At 40.9% G+C, this 18,027-nt stretch overlaps 1 protein-coding gene across 10 annotated transcripts in view; it reads right to left on the bottom strand.

Annotated features, from left to right (window-relative positions):
• Positions 1–175: 175 nt before the first annotated feature.
• LOC119450032 (palmitoyltransferase ZDHHC15B-like) overlaps positions 176–18,027 on the bottom strand; it is a 34,741-nt gene continuing 16,889 nt past the window's right edge. For 2 of the 10 annotated variants that reach the window (XM_037713383.2, XM_049665599.1), the window contains 3 exons: positions 14,743–14,855; positions 13,752–13,782; positions 176–4,083 (listed from right to left, as the gene is read on the bottom strand). In XM_037713383.2, the coding sequence (XP_037569311.1) occupies positions 4,053–4,083; positions 13,752–13,782; positions 14,743–14,855 (175 nt within the window). In that variant the 3' untranslated portion in view covers positions 176–4,052. Of the gene's footprint in view, positions 4,084–9,928; positions 10,032–13,703; positions 13,783–14,742; positions 14,856–17,698; positions 17,750–18,027 lie in introns of all 10 variants that reach the window. The other 8 variants (XM_037713384.2, XM_037713382.2, XR_007466370.1 and 5 more) reach the window with 7 other exon arrangements.

Below are 18,027 nucleotides of genomic sequence, written 5' to 3'. Positions count from 1 at the left end.
AAACGACCACTCGAAAACCAGTGCACGTGCGAAGGAAATGACCAAGAGGCTTACCTGCGTAATGAAGGACGTCAAGTGCAGGTGTAAAGACATCTGAATCTTGGACGTGCGGTTTCGGCTCGATGACGTTTTGTACACTGCGTTTTGGGACTTCACTAAACACCACACATCGACAGATAGTCCAAACTACGGTTTATTGTCGTTTCGAGGAGCCCAAGGGTACTTTGTTCATACAGCTGCTGTGCAGGTACGCCGATTACTTTGTAACATTCAAAACGTCAACTGCGCGGCAACAATCCACAGCATTCGGTTTGTCAATTCAGTACAGAACGGGAGAAATGCCGTCTTCTCGTTCAGATCATTATGACTGCTGATGCCAAGGGAGGTAATGTTCACAAGAGCATAGTGACCACTGATTGCCATTTGATCTGTTTGCACTGTCAGTTAAACGACTGTTAACAACTATATTCAAGAGTGAATGCTGTTTTGCTGTTCCTACGGTTGTACCAGTATTGCTCTTAACAAAAAAGTGCACAATAACACAGCCCTTGGTTTTTATCCAAAATAAAAAGTGATTACATCTTAACCTCTCTTACACACAAAATATCCTTCACAGAGGGTATGCGCCAGTGCAATTTTCAAATTTTAGAAGTGCCAAAATTTTATAAAGTTATACAGGTGTCACAGGGCTCACTTTTGATCACGATCAAGCCAGATCCAGATCGAATTTCTCAGTCATGCTTGGCTCCTTTGCGCAAGCTGTGTGAGGGAACGAATCACAGTCCTGAATTTCAATCTGGATCGGGCTTGATCGTGATCAAAAGTAGTCGTGTGACACCGGTATTACGCTAGAGCCCTTCGATAACCTTTTTTTTTTAGTCACAAAACTTCTATTGGAAAGCTTGCTGTGCCACCCAAAGTCGCCTTGACAGGGTGCAATGTTGTACAGAGGACACTTAGCTGTCGGAAAGGGAGGCAAACTTGCATGCTTATATTATACAGTAGCCTTTCCTACTGTAGTGTTGCAGTATACTGCATAATAAGTGGTGCATTCGAATGAATACCACTAAGCGCATAATAATTTAAATCAAGAACTGCTAGAAATGAACTAAATGTAAATGTTTTATTAATTTAGTTATTGTATTGATACAGTGTTAGAAAATGTTTTGCTGTTAGAAGGCAAGCCATGGCATGCATATATATGGTCACTGTTTATAGTAATTGGGCTGGAATCTGCATTTAGTTTGCTTCTAGCAGTTCTTGGTTTAAAGAATAGTGCGCTTAGTGGTGCTCACTTAACTGCACCACTTCCTGCAGTAGGAAAGGTTACACAGCTAGACAGAGTATGCATTCAAGTTAGTTGCCTCCCCTGGCCAATGGCAAAGTGCCCTCTAAAAAACACCATTCCTTGTCGCGGCTATGTTGAGCAGCATAGCAAGCTTTCCTATAGAAGTTTGGCGAGTAGAAAAAAAGAAAAAAAAAGTTGTTAAATTACTGGTTAAACCTACAGATAACACACAATACTGAGTGTAACCATAATCGTTTGTTTACAATGTGAAAATATAAACCAATACACCTAAAAAATAATACTGTGGTGCATTCATAGTATTGCAGTCTGGACAAACATGAACCCACAAACACCACATACCAGACCAGGTCAAACCCAATGCAGGCAAGAAATGTATATGAGAGCACATTATAAGCAACCCTGCATTTTATGTAACACCAAACAACTACCAGTGTAACAACTCCTTGCATAACAAGTGCATATTTCACTTCTTGACACAGAAGAGGGTGCAACTGTACCATATTTACAACTTGCTGCATACATACATCAAGGTTGTGCCCATAGCTGCAACAGTTTGAGGAAAGTTGTTTCTTTAAAGAGCACCCTTCGAGGCATGTGTTGCTGCTACTTATTTACAAGTCGGGAGTTAAGTACATTCACTTTAAAGAATGATCACTAGACCAAATTACAAATGCATTTATGTTTGTAGGATTGGCACCCACATATTTATGCCAACCAGCAAAATTGCAGTACCAGAAGGTGCAACACTTTTGTTGGGGATGTGAACTCTTCAGCTGGAAGTTATAAAAAAAAAATAATGAAAACATTGCAAGAGTCTAGCTCATTGCACATGGTGGGACATGGCTTCTTGTCTCAATTTCACAAGGAGAGATTGCAGCAATTATAATTTTGCTTTTACAAGATACCCATTTAAAAGACTCAATTACTGTTACGTATACATAATCTTACTCATGAAAAACAAAAATGGTGAAAAAAAAACTGAGGAACTGGTTTTGAAAACTAACCAAATGTGAGTATAAGCTTCAAAACACATGAATACTACAAAATCTCAAACACAACATAACTGGCAGTTTTTCTGCCACAGGTGACCATTGCACATGAACTAAACTTCAAGCAAAACAACATGGGTTTTCAAGGTAAGGAAAAATATTGGTGCCAGTCTCCCATACTTAATACATTTCTTTAGACATTCATTGTACATGTACCAACTATGCAAGCACTCTGCAAAGTGATATTAAAGGCATTAGGTCAAGCTAAAGTGATATTTTAGTGCTCCAATGTGTCCGATTCATTACTTATAATAATGAACAGTGCTTTTGCAAGCGAGACAAACGTATGACGAGGCTGGCGCCACCACTGAAACAGAGCAAACCAGCTCCTGATATGTCTTCAATAATTGGCCAATAGTGACCAACCACTGAGGAGAGAAAGGTAATTGTACTGCATTTGAATATCAAATAAAATGCAGTTTGACCAATTTTCCTGTAGAGGAGTTCATTGAAACTACTGCGTCACATCACTCCGCTAGTGCTACTTGCGAGAGTGTGGCACCCTCACTGTGTTGCCCTCCGACTGAAAAGGGGTTAACAAAGCTCGACAAGAGTTGGCAAACAAGAGCACAATCCTGATCTTTTATCAGAAAGAATCCCTCATCTTGGACAATGTGCTGTATTCAATTCAGGTTTACTCTGTGATAAACACTAAAAAAAGATAAAAAAGCAGGACCACAACCTATCACTATAGCTTGGATTTTATGCTTGCCTTTAGTGGCTTCTGTGTTTTAAGTGCATTTAAGATTACAGTGAAAAACATGACCAACCATATGACCTGTGCACTACTGCAACAGAAAGCTGTTCATGCTTCTGGCAGCACCAAACAAATGTTCTTCAGAACAGCTACTCTCCCATTAGAGTGCTACTGAAAGCACATGCATCTGATCGACCTGCACACAATACCTATGAAGGCCTTTCATTTACTTCTGCAGTTGAAGTGACCAAGAAAAGAAGTGGCATTCTATAAAGTATGTAGAAAGTGCATGCCAAGAACAAAATATAAAGTGATACAACCAAAGGTTTTTCAGCGGTACTTCAGTAAAGCAAATCAGGTCTATGTTTTTTTTTTTATTATTATAAGGCAATAAATTAAAAAAAATCACAATGACATGCCAAAGGTAAATTTTATTACTGAATTTTATTTTTTATTGTAAGGCAATAAATAAAAATCACAATGACATGCCTGAGGTTACACAAGCACACAGTGCAACAGTGTGGCCTCCATCACCTTGGCTGCAATAACATTACAGTCCTGCAACAATATCATTCAATACACAACGCACATATTAACACTATGCATTTTAAAACAAAGCATACCGAGTTCAACTGCTGGCCTCTCAACACAGTGAGACTAGCAGTCACTGTTATTTGCGAAGGATGCTATGTTTTTATTGGATGGGAATAATTAAAGAGCGTCCCAGCTCTCCAATTGCGGCCAAAGCGTGCGACCTCCGTTCCCCTGGACAGGGTTGGCATGCAATGACGCCATTAATGGTGGCAGTGAGCCTCTTTCATGCTACAATGTGAATCTACAGAGGCAGGAACGCAAGGGGTCAGGAGGCAGCAACGTAATTAGTCTTGCATTGTTCCTGCAGCAAGGTTGAGAGTTGTGCGCCACCCAGGGCCGTTGCTTGATTTGGAAATGCCAGTTGGCTTAGACCGGATGATCGCCATCTGCAATGTGCATCTTTTCAGCTCTGGACACTGGTGCTGGCATTCCCTCTGAAAGCGAAATAACCAGATGATTTAACTGAACTGTGCAGTGGTAATATGGTGGTGCACATGATCATGGAGAAATAGAGGCCATCCTTTGTGACCATGACATTCACATATGCTTTAACTGATTGTCACAACTGAATGTCACAAGTGATACATATACGCACTGATTTAGCTATTGGTTCATACTGAACATGTGTGCCAATAGCTAAATCAGTTGAAGCGTACAGGACAAAAAATTTTTAAAAGCTGGCAGGTGGATTAACAGCATTGCCGGGATTGGCAGTAGTGTCAACATAATGACCAAGGATACGTGTCATAGCAGTGAGGCACTGCGATGAATGTTACACTAAGTAAATGAGTACTGTCAAAACTGACTGCTCAAAAACATGTCTCGAATTCACTGCAATCTGGTAACAGACAGTTTTGTGTACACTCTTTTTTTTTTAGTACACTTAAGACTCGTCAAAATGCAGCTGCCAGGGAATGTTAGAATGCCAAGGCTTTATTCTATTTAAAGGCCATTTTTGCCAGCATGCGAATAATAAGTAAAAATAGAAGAGAGAGCCCTACTCCTTGTTAAACTAAGCATTACTCATACAGTTCAACTGAAGTGTGCATCAGATAAGTGGATTGACTACATCAACAAAGTAGGCAGTTTTGTGTGGTGCCGCACAATTAAAGCCTTCAGTTTAGAACAGTCAGCAGCCGAGCATAACTCTATATCTACTAATTCAAATATGATGCAGCCGTGACACAAAACAATAGACATCAGGTTACCTCAAGGACAGCCTTGATTTAGAAGTCATAATTTCAAGCAAAAGCTCATGCTGTAACTGCAGATAGTGATTATGTTCGCTATAAGAGCCCGAATGTAGGGCATCATGCTGGCAGAGTTGGCAACTTAAAGATACACTAAAGAGAGAAATTGTTCAAACCGTATTAGTAAATTGCCCTACTACAACATCGAAAAGAGCCATTTTAACTGTGAGAAAAAGACTTGGTAAGCCAGAAAATGGGCATTAAAGAAAGGCAGGTGGCGCAAGCACCTTGTAGTTCCCACACCAGCCGGCTGTGATGTCATGGATGTCACCTCAGGCACAGTCCAATTATTGGACTACAAGATATATTGTGTTCTAAAGGAGCAAGTTTCAAAAACTTTCACTGCACCAAAACGGCCCAAAGATGAAAATATGCTTTGAAATCGGGGGCATTCCTAACATAGCGGCGCGGGGTTTCGGGGCAAAATCCAGAAAACGGAACTTAGGCTTTCATTTCGTCCTCTAATAATCATCCTATTTGTTCAAAATTAATAAAATAATAGTTTTTAATGAATACTTTATCAGTCTAAACTGATATAATGTTACTCTTTAGTGTCCCTTTAAAAAAGCGCTCTGGGAAGGCTTAGGCACAAGCAGAAGAAGCAAACAGGACAAGCACTGAATGTTCAAATGGTGTTTGCTACTCCATCATATCAAGGACAGCCAAAACAGCTCAGTGCTGGTTTCCAAGGCAAGGTCGCACTAACAAACCTTTCTCCACTTTGTGATGCACACTCCATGAAAAATTAAAGAAGTCTTATTCATTCCTCCAAAGCTGACAAAGCAAGACACCTGCATGCGCTTAAATGATATGGCACGCTGGACAGCATATTAGACATGTAAAAGCACCTGTCTCTCTAACATCTGCATCAAATGCCACACCTGTGTTAAGAACTTTCCAATTTTTGCCACACAGAAAAAAAAGGACAGGCAAAGTGTGTGTGGATGAGTGCATTAATGGAAGGGCATGCGAGCATTGTGCCTCTATGATTGCTAGATAGCACTTGCCATTTCATTCAAGGAGGCACAAAAGTTAGCGCTTTTGAGGATATACATGTATATGTACAGCCTATTGCAAAAAAGTAAAGCCAGTCGTCTGTAGCCAGAAACGGCTGAACGGCCTTTAATTTCTTGCAACAGGCTGTATTATTAAGATATACAGCAGCTTTGCCGATAGCTTTCTGAATTCCATCGAAGGATGCACAAAAACCAGCACAGAGCTTTGTCCCAATGGTGCCAGAGCGAGATAAGAAACATCAGCCCTTCTGCTCAGCACACAAGTTGGCCGATTGGTGTTTTTGGCACAATATGACCACACATATTCAGCAGAGGGCGCAGCAGTAAACCTATTTGCTTTTTGTCCCCTTATGCATGTAGCTCCCCTGTGCTGGCTGCTGCTACTAACAATATTTAAGTGCAGAAAAGTGGAGACGGGTAGCAAATGCATTCTACTTGATGCACGTTCTGCATTTTAGTTCAGCTTAAGTTTACCAATGGCCGCCTTTAAAATTTCCACTCAAATGCGCGTCACTTTTTTACGAGAGCTACTTCCACTACTTTGACAGCGCCTAAGCAGGTACCAACATACTGATTTTTAACTGAACATTGGGATGGTGTTAACTGCTATTTCATTTGCAACTCATAAACTTGTCATGGTAAGTAAAGAATGAAGTGACCTTATAAGCACCCTTTTTTTGGGAAGACACAGACACACAGTACTTAATCAAATCTACTCATACAGCAAACTCTTCAGTCTTTAACATTACGAGACACACAGATGTACATTCAAGAACAAAAGCACTATTAAATGAGCTCCTCTATTGCTGTGTACCACTGACAGTGCCACTGAGAGCCAAATTTAGTTCAATTGAACACAAGATTTCAGATATTGTCTAAGTTGAAGATTTTGTGAAGGACTCATCATGAAGTGTAAACGTCTGCGAGGAGCGCCCAGGTTGAAAAGATTGATGAAAAGTAGTGTGTACACGTCATTAAGATGATAGTTTTAAGTGTTTGATTAAAAAAGAAAGAAAGCAAATACTTTAGCAAAGGACACATCATTAGAGCCACTTCTGGTGAAAAAGAACTTCCAGGGAGCTTTTTTGATGTCAGTGTTACCAGGCAACTCTGCAGTGCATGCTGTGCTTCAAGTGAAATTATGGAATAATGTGATGAAACATTTCAAGATGCTTGAGTGGAAGTTGCTTGTTTATAAATAGAGTATACACTAACCAAAATTTTAAATGAGAGAGAGAATAACAAAAATAATGATTAGCATAATGAAATTTCCAGCACCACCGCAAGGGCCCTGAACCACCCCTCAAGGCTTGCTGAAAAAGCCGAATAGCATACGCTGCTGTGAACAACTCAGCCAAATTTCGCAGTCGTGAGCAAGGCATGGAGATCACAAGCGGAGCACGAAGTTACCTTTAATTCAAACACCCTCTTTTCAAACAGAGGCCTTCTCCTACTCATTGCAGGGCTGCTGGCAGCTGCCCCTTGAGGTCAAGGGACAGGTTGCCATAGAGTGTTGCCATTGGCCGATGTTTGACATGAAGCAAGCAGGATCTTAGGATCAGTGCACTTCTTCCTTCTGTTACTGTTTATATTAATTGAAGCAGATAACTAAACAGGCTGAAGCAAGCGAAAATCTCTGTTTTGAGTTTCAAAAAGAATTATGCACTTCCAGAAGAAGCCGTCTGCTCACGCTTGGCTGCACCCGCCTACAAAGGAATTAAACTTTGGCCGCAATTCTTATCGGTGTCGTAGTCATTGGGTCTCACTAATTCCGATTAGTTTTGAACACTCAACTAGAGCCGAACGATGCGAAACTGAAGCCCAGACCACACGTACGCTATGCCTGCCACGCTGCACGAGGAATGGCGGTAAGCACCTACAAGGGATGCACATCAGCACGTGCTTACAACCGGTTGCTTTTTGCTAGACACCTTGGCAGACAGCGTACCTTGCCAGACATCGCTTTGTATTGCACTAATGATAGCGCTTCAAAATGTGCAATCTAGATTTGGCTACTATCCATGCAAGACAAAGCCGGTCCACACCTCGTAGCATGGCCAGACTGTAGCACACAAGCGCGAGCAGGCACTCGCTTACACTCAAGCCCTGCCATGCTGCCTTTTTATCCAGTGGCCATGGTCGTGCAAACGTAGTGCTCTACGCACTACAGTTGCACATTGCTGTGTCTGCTGCTAGCGTAGATACCATGGCCACCGCGTGGTGCCACGACAAGCCTACAGACAGACGCTCAGACATTCGCGTGCTCCGATTGATCTCTGTGGTTAACGCTCAGACTGGCGACGCGAGCCAGCCTGAGTTCCCACATCTGACTGGAACAGGTTGTTTGCTTCCCGAGTTGTACACCTTCGAGGCACGTCGGCATCATGGTCGGAGCTCGTTACATTGGGAATTCTTTCAACACGAGTCTGGAGCACGGAATCCATTAATGTGCACATGGCCGATGCAAGAGCAAGCATAAAGACGAGCCTCAGAAATTGTGTGACTGCAGCTAAGGTAACTGTGAAAGGAATAGTGCTACTCATGCTACTGGGTATAAGAAAAAACAGCCCTGCGCAGCTATCCAGTACATTGTCACACAGTGAAGTGATAAGACCAACGTTACTATAGTAACAGCTATCGGAATTATGTGTTGCCAACAGTGCTCGTCAATTCCCGCTGAAAGAAGAAACACTACATTGAAGCCAGGTGATGGAATGGCATAGCTGAGGCATCATCTCGCTTCTTTTGAACGGAAGACGTTGATGGGGAATGGGAAAGGTAAACACTGCGCTCCTGGTATCTACGCTCCGAGTACACTAGGTTGTTTTTTAAAATTATATAGATTCCTGGGAGACACCACAATCACTAAGGCGCTTTTGAGGCTTCAAAGAAAGGTGGTTCAGGGCCCCTTTAATTGCCAGTAATGAACAAGACGCCAACACGAAACTCAACGTTGAGCCTGCTGCACTACCAGTAGTATGAACATTTGAACCACATGCGTAAAGATTAATAGTAGCAGACTCCCACAGAATACCTCTGCAGCCTAAACAAAGTCATGCGACATTATTTAATATATTCACAGCTGTCCTTGACAGACATCATGAAACAGAAAATGGTTCCAACATTTTGAAAACCTAGTCAGGTAGATGCATTAGTGAGCATGGGTCTGGTCCACCTATAACGCAAAAAGTGACGCATCTATCCAGGTCAAGAGGATGATCGAGCTATGGGGCCTACGCAACACCTTTTATGAATAGCATGGAATGTGTCAGGTGTTAAAGGGCGTGTGCCATGGTACTGGCACAGTAGTGTTGTTTGCCACCAGATGACACCGCAACTCGATCAGTTAAGAGACTTCTCCACTTTTGCTCCTGCAGAAAGCACTGCTTAGTTGTGACGTCAAACAAAAGCAGCCAATCACCATCGTGCTAAAGATGCATAAGAATATACATGAGAAGTAATAGGGACCTTTTGGAAGTTCAAAGAAAAAGTGAACAGTCCTTTGAATGAAACCATAGGCTTCCTGCTGCCAGTACAGGAACAATATTAGGCTCAGATGTTCATGAAAGTATTTTCTAGCAAATAAGCTGGTTTATTTACTATGTTCAGAAAGTGTTGCAGAGCCCCTCTGAGGAATGAATAGTCAGCCTACGCTATTATCAGCATGTGTCAGTGCATGCATTAATTTATTTGGCTGCTGGTTTCACCAAGACAATCCCAAGAATTTGTACACATGTGTGCATTTCCAAATTAAAGATAAGTTAGAAGACTGCACTGCGTCTCGCTGTTTTTTAGTTCCTGCATTTTTCGGTAGTGCAGTGAGTGTCTGCCACGGATCTGGAATTACAACTCACCCAAATCCGCACTATCTTAGCTACAAGCACATGTGCACAAAAGTGAGTCAGTGGTGCAAAGCAGAAGTGAACTAAGAAATGAGAGGAGCCAGTTAGTACTGCACATGCAACACAAAAGAGAGAGAGAGAGTAAGAATGAAAAGAGCGTGGGAGACGTACATCACGAGGCGCAGCGTTACCGCACGCAAAGGTACACACACAGAGTTGGTAGCAGCTCATTCAAGCAGTGCTGTGACCTCTGCATTCATGCTATTCCCAGAGGCTACAAGAGACAGGGACAGTGCCAGTCAGAGCCACCATCACTGCTCAAAGTCATGCGAGCAACAGCAATTGATCAACTTCCACCACTGTGAAACATCTCCAAACCAGTGCTATCAAAATAATCTGCAACAAGTGAACAGCACATGTCGACTGAGGATCTGTACCATTTAATTCTATAGTGTATCAGGAAGGCTGTGTGAAGACAAAACTGTACTGTGTCTAGCAAAGTCACCAAAGTCAGCAATGCAGCACTGTGCTGCTACTAGGTGCCTTCAGCACAGTCTGCTTGAGCTTGAGCATTAGTCACACAACAAATGTTTCAGCAGTAAGAGCTGTGCTACACACAGTACAGCAGATGCCAAAATCCCAATTCAACAAGGTTCTTCAATAAAAAGGAAGACAAAGGTTATAGATACAGCTCCTGCAACAACACTTGTCATTTCTTTTTAAAAATAATACAAAAGTGCTACTAGTGCTACAGCATATCAACAAAATTAGGTAACATGAACTGCTTTGTTTGTAAAACAAAGAGGCAGAAAATACCATAATTTTGCTGCATCATATTGACTCACTTATATACACATGCAGGGGAGGTTTAGCGTGCTGGTGTTACTAGCACAACCTTTTAGCACTGCCTCGACTGACAGATCTTTGCTTTTGTGCAACTATATGGCTGCCTATTGCTAGCATGCAAAAGGCAACCATGTAGAGCCGCAGATCACTGGAAAAAATGTAGCTTCACGTGAACAAATGCCTGACAATAAAATGGTCCAATTCATAAAGATTGTACCTAGCGCTACTTGTTGTGTACCTGTAAACCAATATGTTAGCTTTGATTAACTGAAGCTATGATGATTCAGATGCTCCAACGTAGACATAGTGTGAAACAATTAGGCTTTGTTTCGTGCTATGCAGCGGCTCAACAGTAAATGCAGAAGCTCAACAGTGAAAAAGCACAGCCTTATCATTAGGTATCTCAACTAATATTAATCAAGCAAAATTTTTCTACTCTAGTTTTTTACAGTGAAGAAGATGCAATGTGCTCATCCTCCAGTAGATACAGTCAAACTTTAGTATAACGAACACAGATAGTGAATTATCAGAGACTGTGGACTTTCGCTAGTTGACTGATTAATTTTGAGATTATTTCGATCCCGAATGAAAGTCCCGGCCGGCACCCATACACTTCCATGGGGCCAAACTTACGTTATTTTGATCCTGAAACTATCCTTAGCCAGATAACTCAAACTTGGCTGGTCATCATGCACGCGCCCGACCCCAACAGTGGTGACTCCAATAGCGGCAGCGTCCATCTTGGCAGTGCTTAGAGAACAGTAAATGTGTCGAACAAACACCTCCTGTCGAAAACAAGTATTTTTGGCCTGCCCCAGAAAGATTTTAAAGCGAGAACGGTATGTCACAATGAATTATTACAGTATTTACCCAATTCCAACACGTGCCTTTTTTTTCACGAAAATTTATCCAGATATTGCTAGGGCGATGCAATCCTACACAAAGTCAAAATCCCCCTCGCGGCATTCTGAACAGCCTACAGTCAGAGCTAGCCTAGCCAGTGTCATCGCCATTGCCGTCACAAGATGGCGACCATGTATGGCAACAAAACGAGTTCCCGCATTGCATGACGACGAAGATGCGCTGCTTTTCGTCTGATTACAGAAGCACATTCAAACGATAAGTTATTTTACATGTTAAGCTAGCGGCAACAAGTTACGTCATACGTCATGTTTTAATATCGTTCCATAGAATTATATGCATCGCAGGACAAAGTAGTGAAGTGGTTAGTTTAGGCTTTGGCCATCATCCCATTTGTGATTGTTACCAAACGTGTTAGGGACCGTATCGAGGACGACATGCTGCGACTCTTCATAGACAGCGATAAAGTGCTGCCTGAGAGGGCTAGCATTGGACACTAAGTAAATAAATTTATATTCTGTGAAAATATAGTTAACTGGTTTCGTCTTTTCTTTTATTGCCAGAATTGGTAGCATCCTAAAAAGTCAGGTGCACGTTCGATTTCTATGTTGTTCAGGAACTCTGTCTTTTTTACAGTGGTTCTCTGCTCTGAACCCATAAAAAGTGGGCAGGGATTCGTTTTGGGGAGATTTTTAGAAGAGGGGCAAATGCTAACAAATCAATAAGCACTGTGCCTTGGTGTTTTTTTTTTTTCTTCTGCTTCTTATTTATTTCAACCCACCAGATAATTCAACCAATTTTGTCAGTCCCGTCAGGGTCAAATTAACAGAAGTCAAGTGTAAAATGAAGTTAATTTAAAATGAAATTTTTTTTTCCTCGCTGATATAGCATGTATGCGTATACAGTCAAACCTTGCAATCACGAAATCACATTGGGCAGGAAAATAGTTTTGTTATATCCGATATTCATTATAAGCATAGTCCATACATTCAGATATCAGCAACAAATAGCAATTAGGTCCTATGTGAAAAAAATGCTATCGGGTTGCCTCCAACGGGCTAGCAAAGGGTTTTCTGCAGATTTTGATGGCCCGTTGACATCTTGCCGTGGCGATACGAGGCACAAGAAAAACAATAAATTACATCCGTGCACTTTGCACCGCTGTGAATATGCAACTGTGCGATCAGTGTTATCACACGGTATCAGCACATCTGCTTGTCGACTGCATTCATCCAAGCCATTGGCCAAAATGCGCACGCCGCTGACAGGCTTTCTGGACCAGGAGGGGACCGCATATGGATCCGTGCTCTGCCGACTCCACTACTACGGCCGTCAGTCTAGCCCGTGCTGTCCGATCTCACACTCGATCGCTAATAAGGTCTATGAGTGCGACCATATTGGCCCCCCGCAACAGCTTGTCTCTACCAGCCACACTGCTTAGGCCACTAAGCCTAACTAGCACCGCTTCGTCGGGAGCCGGCAACCAAAACTACTGTTTCGTGGCAGTCAACACGGCAGCAATTTTATTCACAGCCGCTATAAATGCAGCATCACACGCATGCCTTATGCCCAAAATTTCAGCTATTGCCTTTATATATATGGGGGCTAGGTGTACGTGGCGGTGCAACAGGCGAGTCCTAAAAATCGTGCCCAAAAAATCGGGCATCTGAAAAGTCAGTCAGCGACTGTATTTAACATTTTTGCTACCAGAATTATATAAGTTGAGGCACATGTAAACAAAAATTTCCTTCGCTATAACCAATACCATGTCAGATCCCGCATTTTCGATTTCATTACAGCAGCAAAATACTCCACTGAAAAAAAACTGCATGACCGACCAAATTTTATATTTGCTTCATTATATCCTATAATTCATTATATCCATGTTCATTATATTGAGGTTCAACTGTAATGAATATCGAAACGAACATATATTGTTGTGCCTGATGAGACTTTATTATAAAGAGGTTGGCCTAAGTAAGCTATACAATATTAATGCTCTAAATAACTGAGGGACTCTGTGATGCTATCGTCATACAAGTAGCTCACTTGCACAGCAAGATTTTGTCCAAGCACAGCTTTGAAATGTTTGTAAAAACAGCACCTCGGCTCCCACTAGCACTAAATATCATAAGATAAGCGTAGGCAAACAGATTATGCTAATTATCATGGCATTATGCAATACAAATGCACATCACTGTGCCTGCCATTCTACAGCTGTAATTCAAGTGTTCCTTGCCTTTCTGGGCAGAAGTTTGCCCAATATAGAGTTAGATTCTTCACTCACACTTTTGGTAGTGTTTGGTTCTTCACCGTCACTAAAATGAGACAGTATACATGCATATATTAACTACAGCAGAATTTTTGTAACCAGAAATATAAAGATGGTTGGTTTCTGTATTTAACTTGAATTAAGGCTTTTTCATTTATCAGAACTAAATTTTTCAGCCTCAGAGTAAATGAGACTGATAATGAAACTAACAGGACAATTCTAAGTCAAAAGTGTTTTCCTTTTGAGGTACCTCTTTTGAACTAGGCAATTTATAATTTTTCCACTGCATCTACTGTGAAGTGCAAACAATGTATACATGCATGACCTTACTTTTGTGCTCAATCACTTCACATTTCTTGCAACTATCTTGCTCTATCGTTTTCATGTTTGTGATTTTAATTAGTCTACAGGTCTAAATTGATACACTCAAATTCCATTAATTAAACTTCTGCAGGACTGTAAGATGGGCTTAAATTACCTAAAAAGCAAGAACTGTCGTCAGCTTTTGGCACGTTTGAACATGGTCAAGTTAAAACATAATTAAAAGCGATTCATCCCATGTCCAAGTAACAAAAGTCAACTGTATGATGTCTGCATTTAGTGCCTGTTAAGGCTGCAATGAAATCAAATACAAAATACAAAGCTGTACCATACAAGTCGTAAGATGAATCGCACAGTATGACGAAGGCTTAACATTTAGTTATGGTTCCTGCACAGGTTAGCATTTCACTCTGCATTACTGAAACTGCAACTTTTCATTCGCACTTTTCTCGAAACCCATGCGTCTCTACTTTAAACATTTTTTTCATTTGTGCTGCAGAGCTTGTGCACACAATGCTTCATATTTAAATTGTGCCTTTGTAACCCAAACTCCTCTTACGATGCTGAGATAGTTAAGCATGCATGAAACAAAGAATTAAACTTAATTGGGACAGTTGCATTGCTAAAGTTCCTATGCACAAGCAAATAAATAGGAAAAAGTAAGCAAAGGTACCATGATACTAACCATCGGAATGGCCCGCTTCTTCATCAGTTTCAGCCCATCTCTGTCTTTGGTTCAAGAGTCCATCTGTGTCCTCATCCACAATCTTTTGTGGGAAGGTGACGCCGTCTCCCAAGCTTTGATGCACAACACAAGAAAGCATTAAAAGCACTGCCAAAGCACAGTTGTTGAGTACATGAAAAAGCAAAATCAAATCAAATCAGAGGCACCAGAAATGGTAATACCATCTTGCTTGAAATTCCTAATATTGCACAATAACTCAACTACATTCCAGCTTGTTTTCAGAACACCAGTGGAGAGTGCTCTTGATCATGAGCTTAAGTGGTAAATAAGAGGTTACAGTTATGTCTTCTACATACAAAGATGACAATCACTGTGCTTACCCAGCAAATGCTTTTGAGAACTGAATAACAATAACATTCCAAGTAGTATTACAACTGTACACACAGTGGACCGTCCTCTGCTCATCCAAATCATAATTTCCAAATCAAAATATGCTTTATCAACAAGTCCAAATCATAATATCTTTTGAATTTTTTTCTGCAAATTACAAAAGATAGTTTTTTAGCAGGTTACCAAGGCTCTACCAATGCCCTCCAGAGCTGCCAGTATTAATGTAAATGCTAGGCTGCCAATGCCATGACTGCCACATCAGTGGTTTTACTGCAGTGGCATGTAAAATACTCATCAGAAAAACTAAGCATTGAGCAAAATTAACTGCACTACAGAAAAAAAATTTTTGTCTAGGGAAACATGTTACATGTGTTAAAACATTTCCAGCATGCAACAAACTTAAAATGAAAGGGATGTTGACTTAAAAACAAATTTAAATTAAACCTTTAATAATCTCATATGCCACAGCACATGACAGGAGTGCAAAATGAAAATATACAAGCTGACTAGTGGTGTTTTGTTTCAGGATGCAGCAACAGCAATCCAAGACAATGGATGCAGCATTCCATAGGTGACATTTGAATTAGAAAAACTTCCATTAGCTTCAATGCATACAACATCGCATAACCATATGCTCAAAGTGTCAATCAAAAAGAACCAAAAAGCTGCATTCAGCAAATAGAACATTTACAAGAAACTAATAAAATTTTAACGAGTCGAGTCACTCCTACATTGAATAAGCAGCGAGTTGCTACACAAACAGCTCACAATCATTTCTAGTGCTTGAATTGTCACAACTGTTTGGAATTACAACTCATAAAAAATAACGATGTTACCCTTTGCTTTAAGTTCACAGTCTGTGTGCTGTAGTAACTCTCTATGGCCTTCAACACAGTCCTGCAGAAATTTGTCACTGATGACTGCTCAGCTTACTTCAAAAATTTTAAATAGAACACCATACCTTCTGGTCACAGCAAAACTATAAAAGCAATATCAGCATTAAAAAAATGTGTTTAACCTTGAACAAAACATCATTAGCCTAATATTGCTAATTCAACACGCATGGCACTGTTGCAAAATCTATAGTCTTGTGAAATTCTGCACATTTACATGCCAGTGATGAAACAAGAAAATGTAATAAGAAATTGAACTGACAAGCAATGCCCTCCAGCAGCAATAAAGCAACATCTTCTAACTGTTGAGGACTAGCCCAGCAGAAGAGTGCAGTCATGTCCCAACACTACATACAGGGTGTTTCAGCGAACACTTTCAAAATTTATTTAAGGTTGCCGCCTGTGGCAGATAGCCCAATTCTAGTTAATGAGGTGGTCTACTCGAAGAGGCGGACATTACTTGCACAAAAAATTGAAATTCCTAATCGACTAATTAAAAAAATTCATTAATTAAGATTTCAACTAATTACCTGATGGCCCATATTGCAATTTACAAATTGTAGCCGCGGAGTTCGCAAGGCAGATCCACTTAGAATTAATTCTCAGGATGACAACAGTTTCGAGATATTAATTCCCGAACTTTACAGAGAAATGCATTGGTGTTCCAGTTAATTTTGTGCTTCAATAGATAAAGCGACGTTTTGTTAAGAACCTAACTGGAACGCCAATGCATTTCTCTGCAAAGTTCGGGAATTAATGTCTAGAAACTGGTGTCATCCCGAGAATTCGTTCCAAGTGGATCCGTCTTGCGAACTCCAAGGCTACAATTTGTAAATTGCAATATAGGCGGGCCATAAGGTAATTAGTTAACTTAATTAGTGAATTTCTGTTAATTATTCAATTATGCATTTGAATTTCTTGTGCAGGTAATGTCCACCTCTTCGAGTAGACCAGCTCATGAACTAGAATTGTGCTATCTGCCAGAGGCAACCTCTAAGAATTTTTGAAAGTGTTTGCTGAAACACCCTGTATATAAATTACATGTAGACCTCTACTTATGAAGATGTACAGCACTACCAACTAATATGTTTCTCTTGCACGTGATTGCAAGTGCAGCTTCCTTCCCCACACTGAACATTCAGAGGGCCCCTGAAGCACACTTGAACTATGTTGTTCCACACAAATGTGTCGCAGAACACATGCTAACGTGGCAACAGAAGCCAGGCAATCCTACAGTGCACTACTAAAAGCATGTGAGCTCCTGTTATGTTAAAATTCTAGAAATGTTTTCTTTTTAACATTCCCAAAACAAATACTTCACATTCACTGTAAAACAAATCATTGTGCGATGTCTTGAGGTCTTTGACGTCCCAAGTAGTATTACAACTTCACCAGGCTGCTGAGCTTTGTAGTGCCTTGTGTCTTATCGCTCTCGAATGTACAACAACACTTGGCTCACAGGATTTTACCTGGCTGAGAGAGTACACACAAGTAAATGCACCTTTCAAGAAGGTGCTTCAGGGACCTTCCAAATTAACTGCGAACAACATCACATCAGGCAGGCAAGCATACATGCTAGAAAGTAGAGAATGCAATGCCTGCATACAAACTACACACACGAGCATGCATCTCCTGACATAGCGATAGCACAGCCACCAACTTATGCTACCAACCATTCATCCAAAAGGAGAGTCTTGCTTTCCCTTGTAGATCGAGTTTTTCGCCTGACAGAAGAGGAAGCATGTAGCATGCAGGCAAGAAAAGCACTTCTCAAAGCCATGCACAGTCTGTCCAAAAGCCCCCAGTAGAGCATATCACTAATGCCTATGTACTGTCTAACTAATGGCTAATGTCCTAATGTATAACTAATGCCTACGTACTGGTAGCCATGATCAGAACAGATGACAACAATCCCGGCGAATGACTAACGGTGTTAATAGATGAAGGGTAAATTATACAAACAAAAAATGCAACACACACACAGCAGCTCAGGGTGTCATAT

Source organism: Dermacentor silvarum, chromosome 4, assembly GCF_013339745.2.
Source record: "Dermacentor silvarum isolate Dsil-2018 chromosome 4, BIME_Dsil_1.4, whole genome shotgun sequence".
Lineage (NCBI taxonomy): Eukaryota > Metazoa > Arthropoda > Arachnida > Ixodida > Ixodidae > Dermacentor > Dermacentor silvarum.
This window is presented reverse-complemented; position numbering and strand designations above follow the sequence as displayed.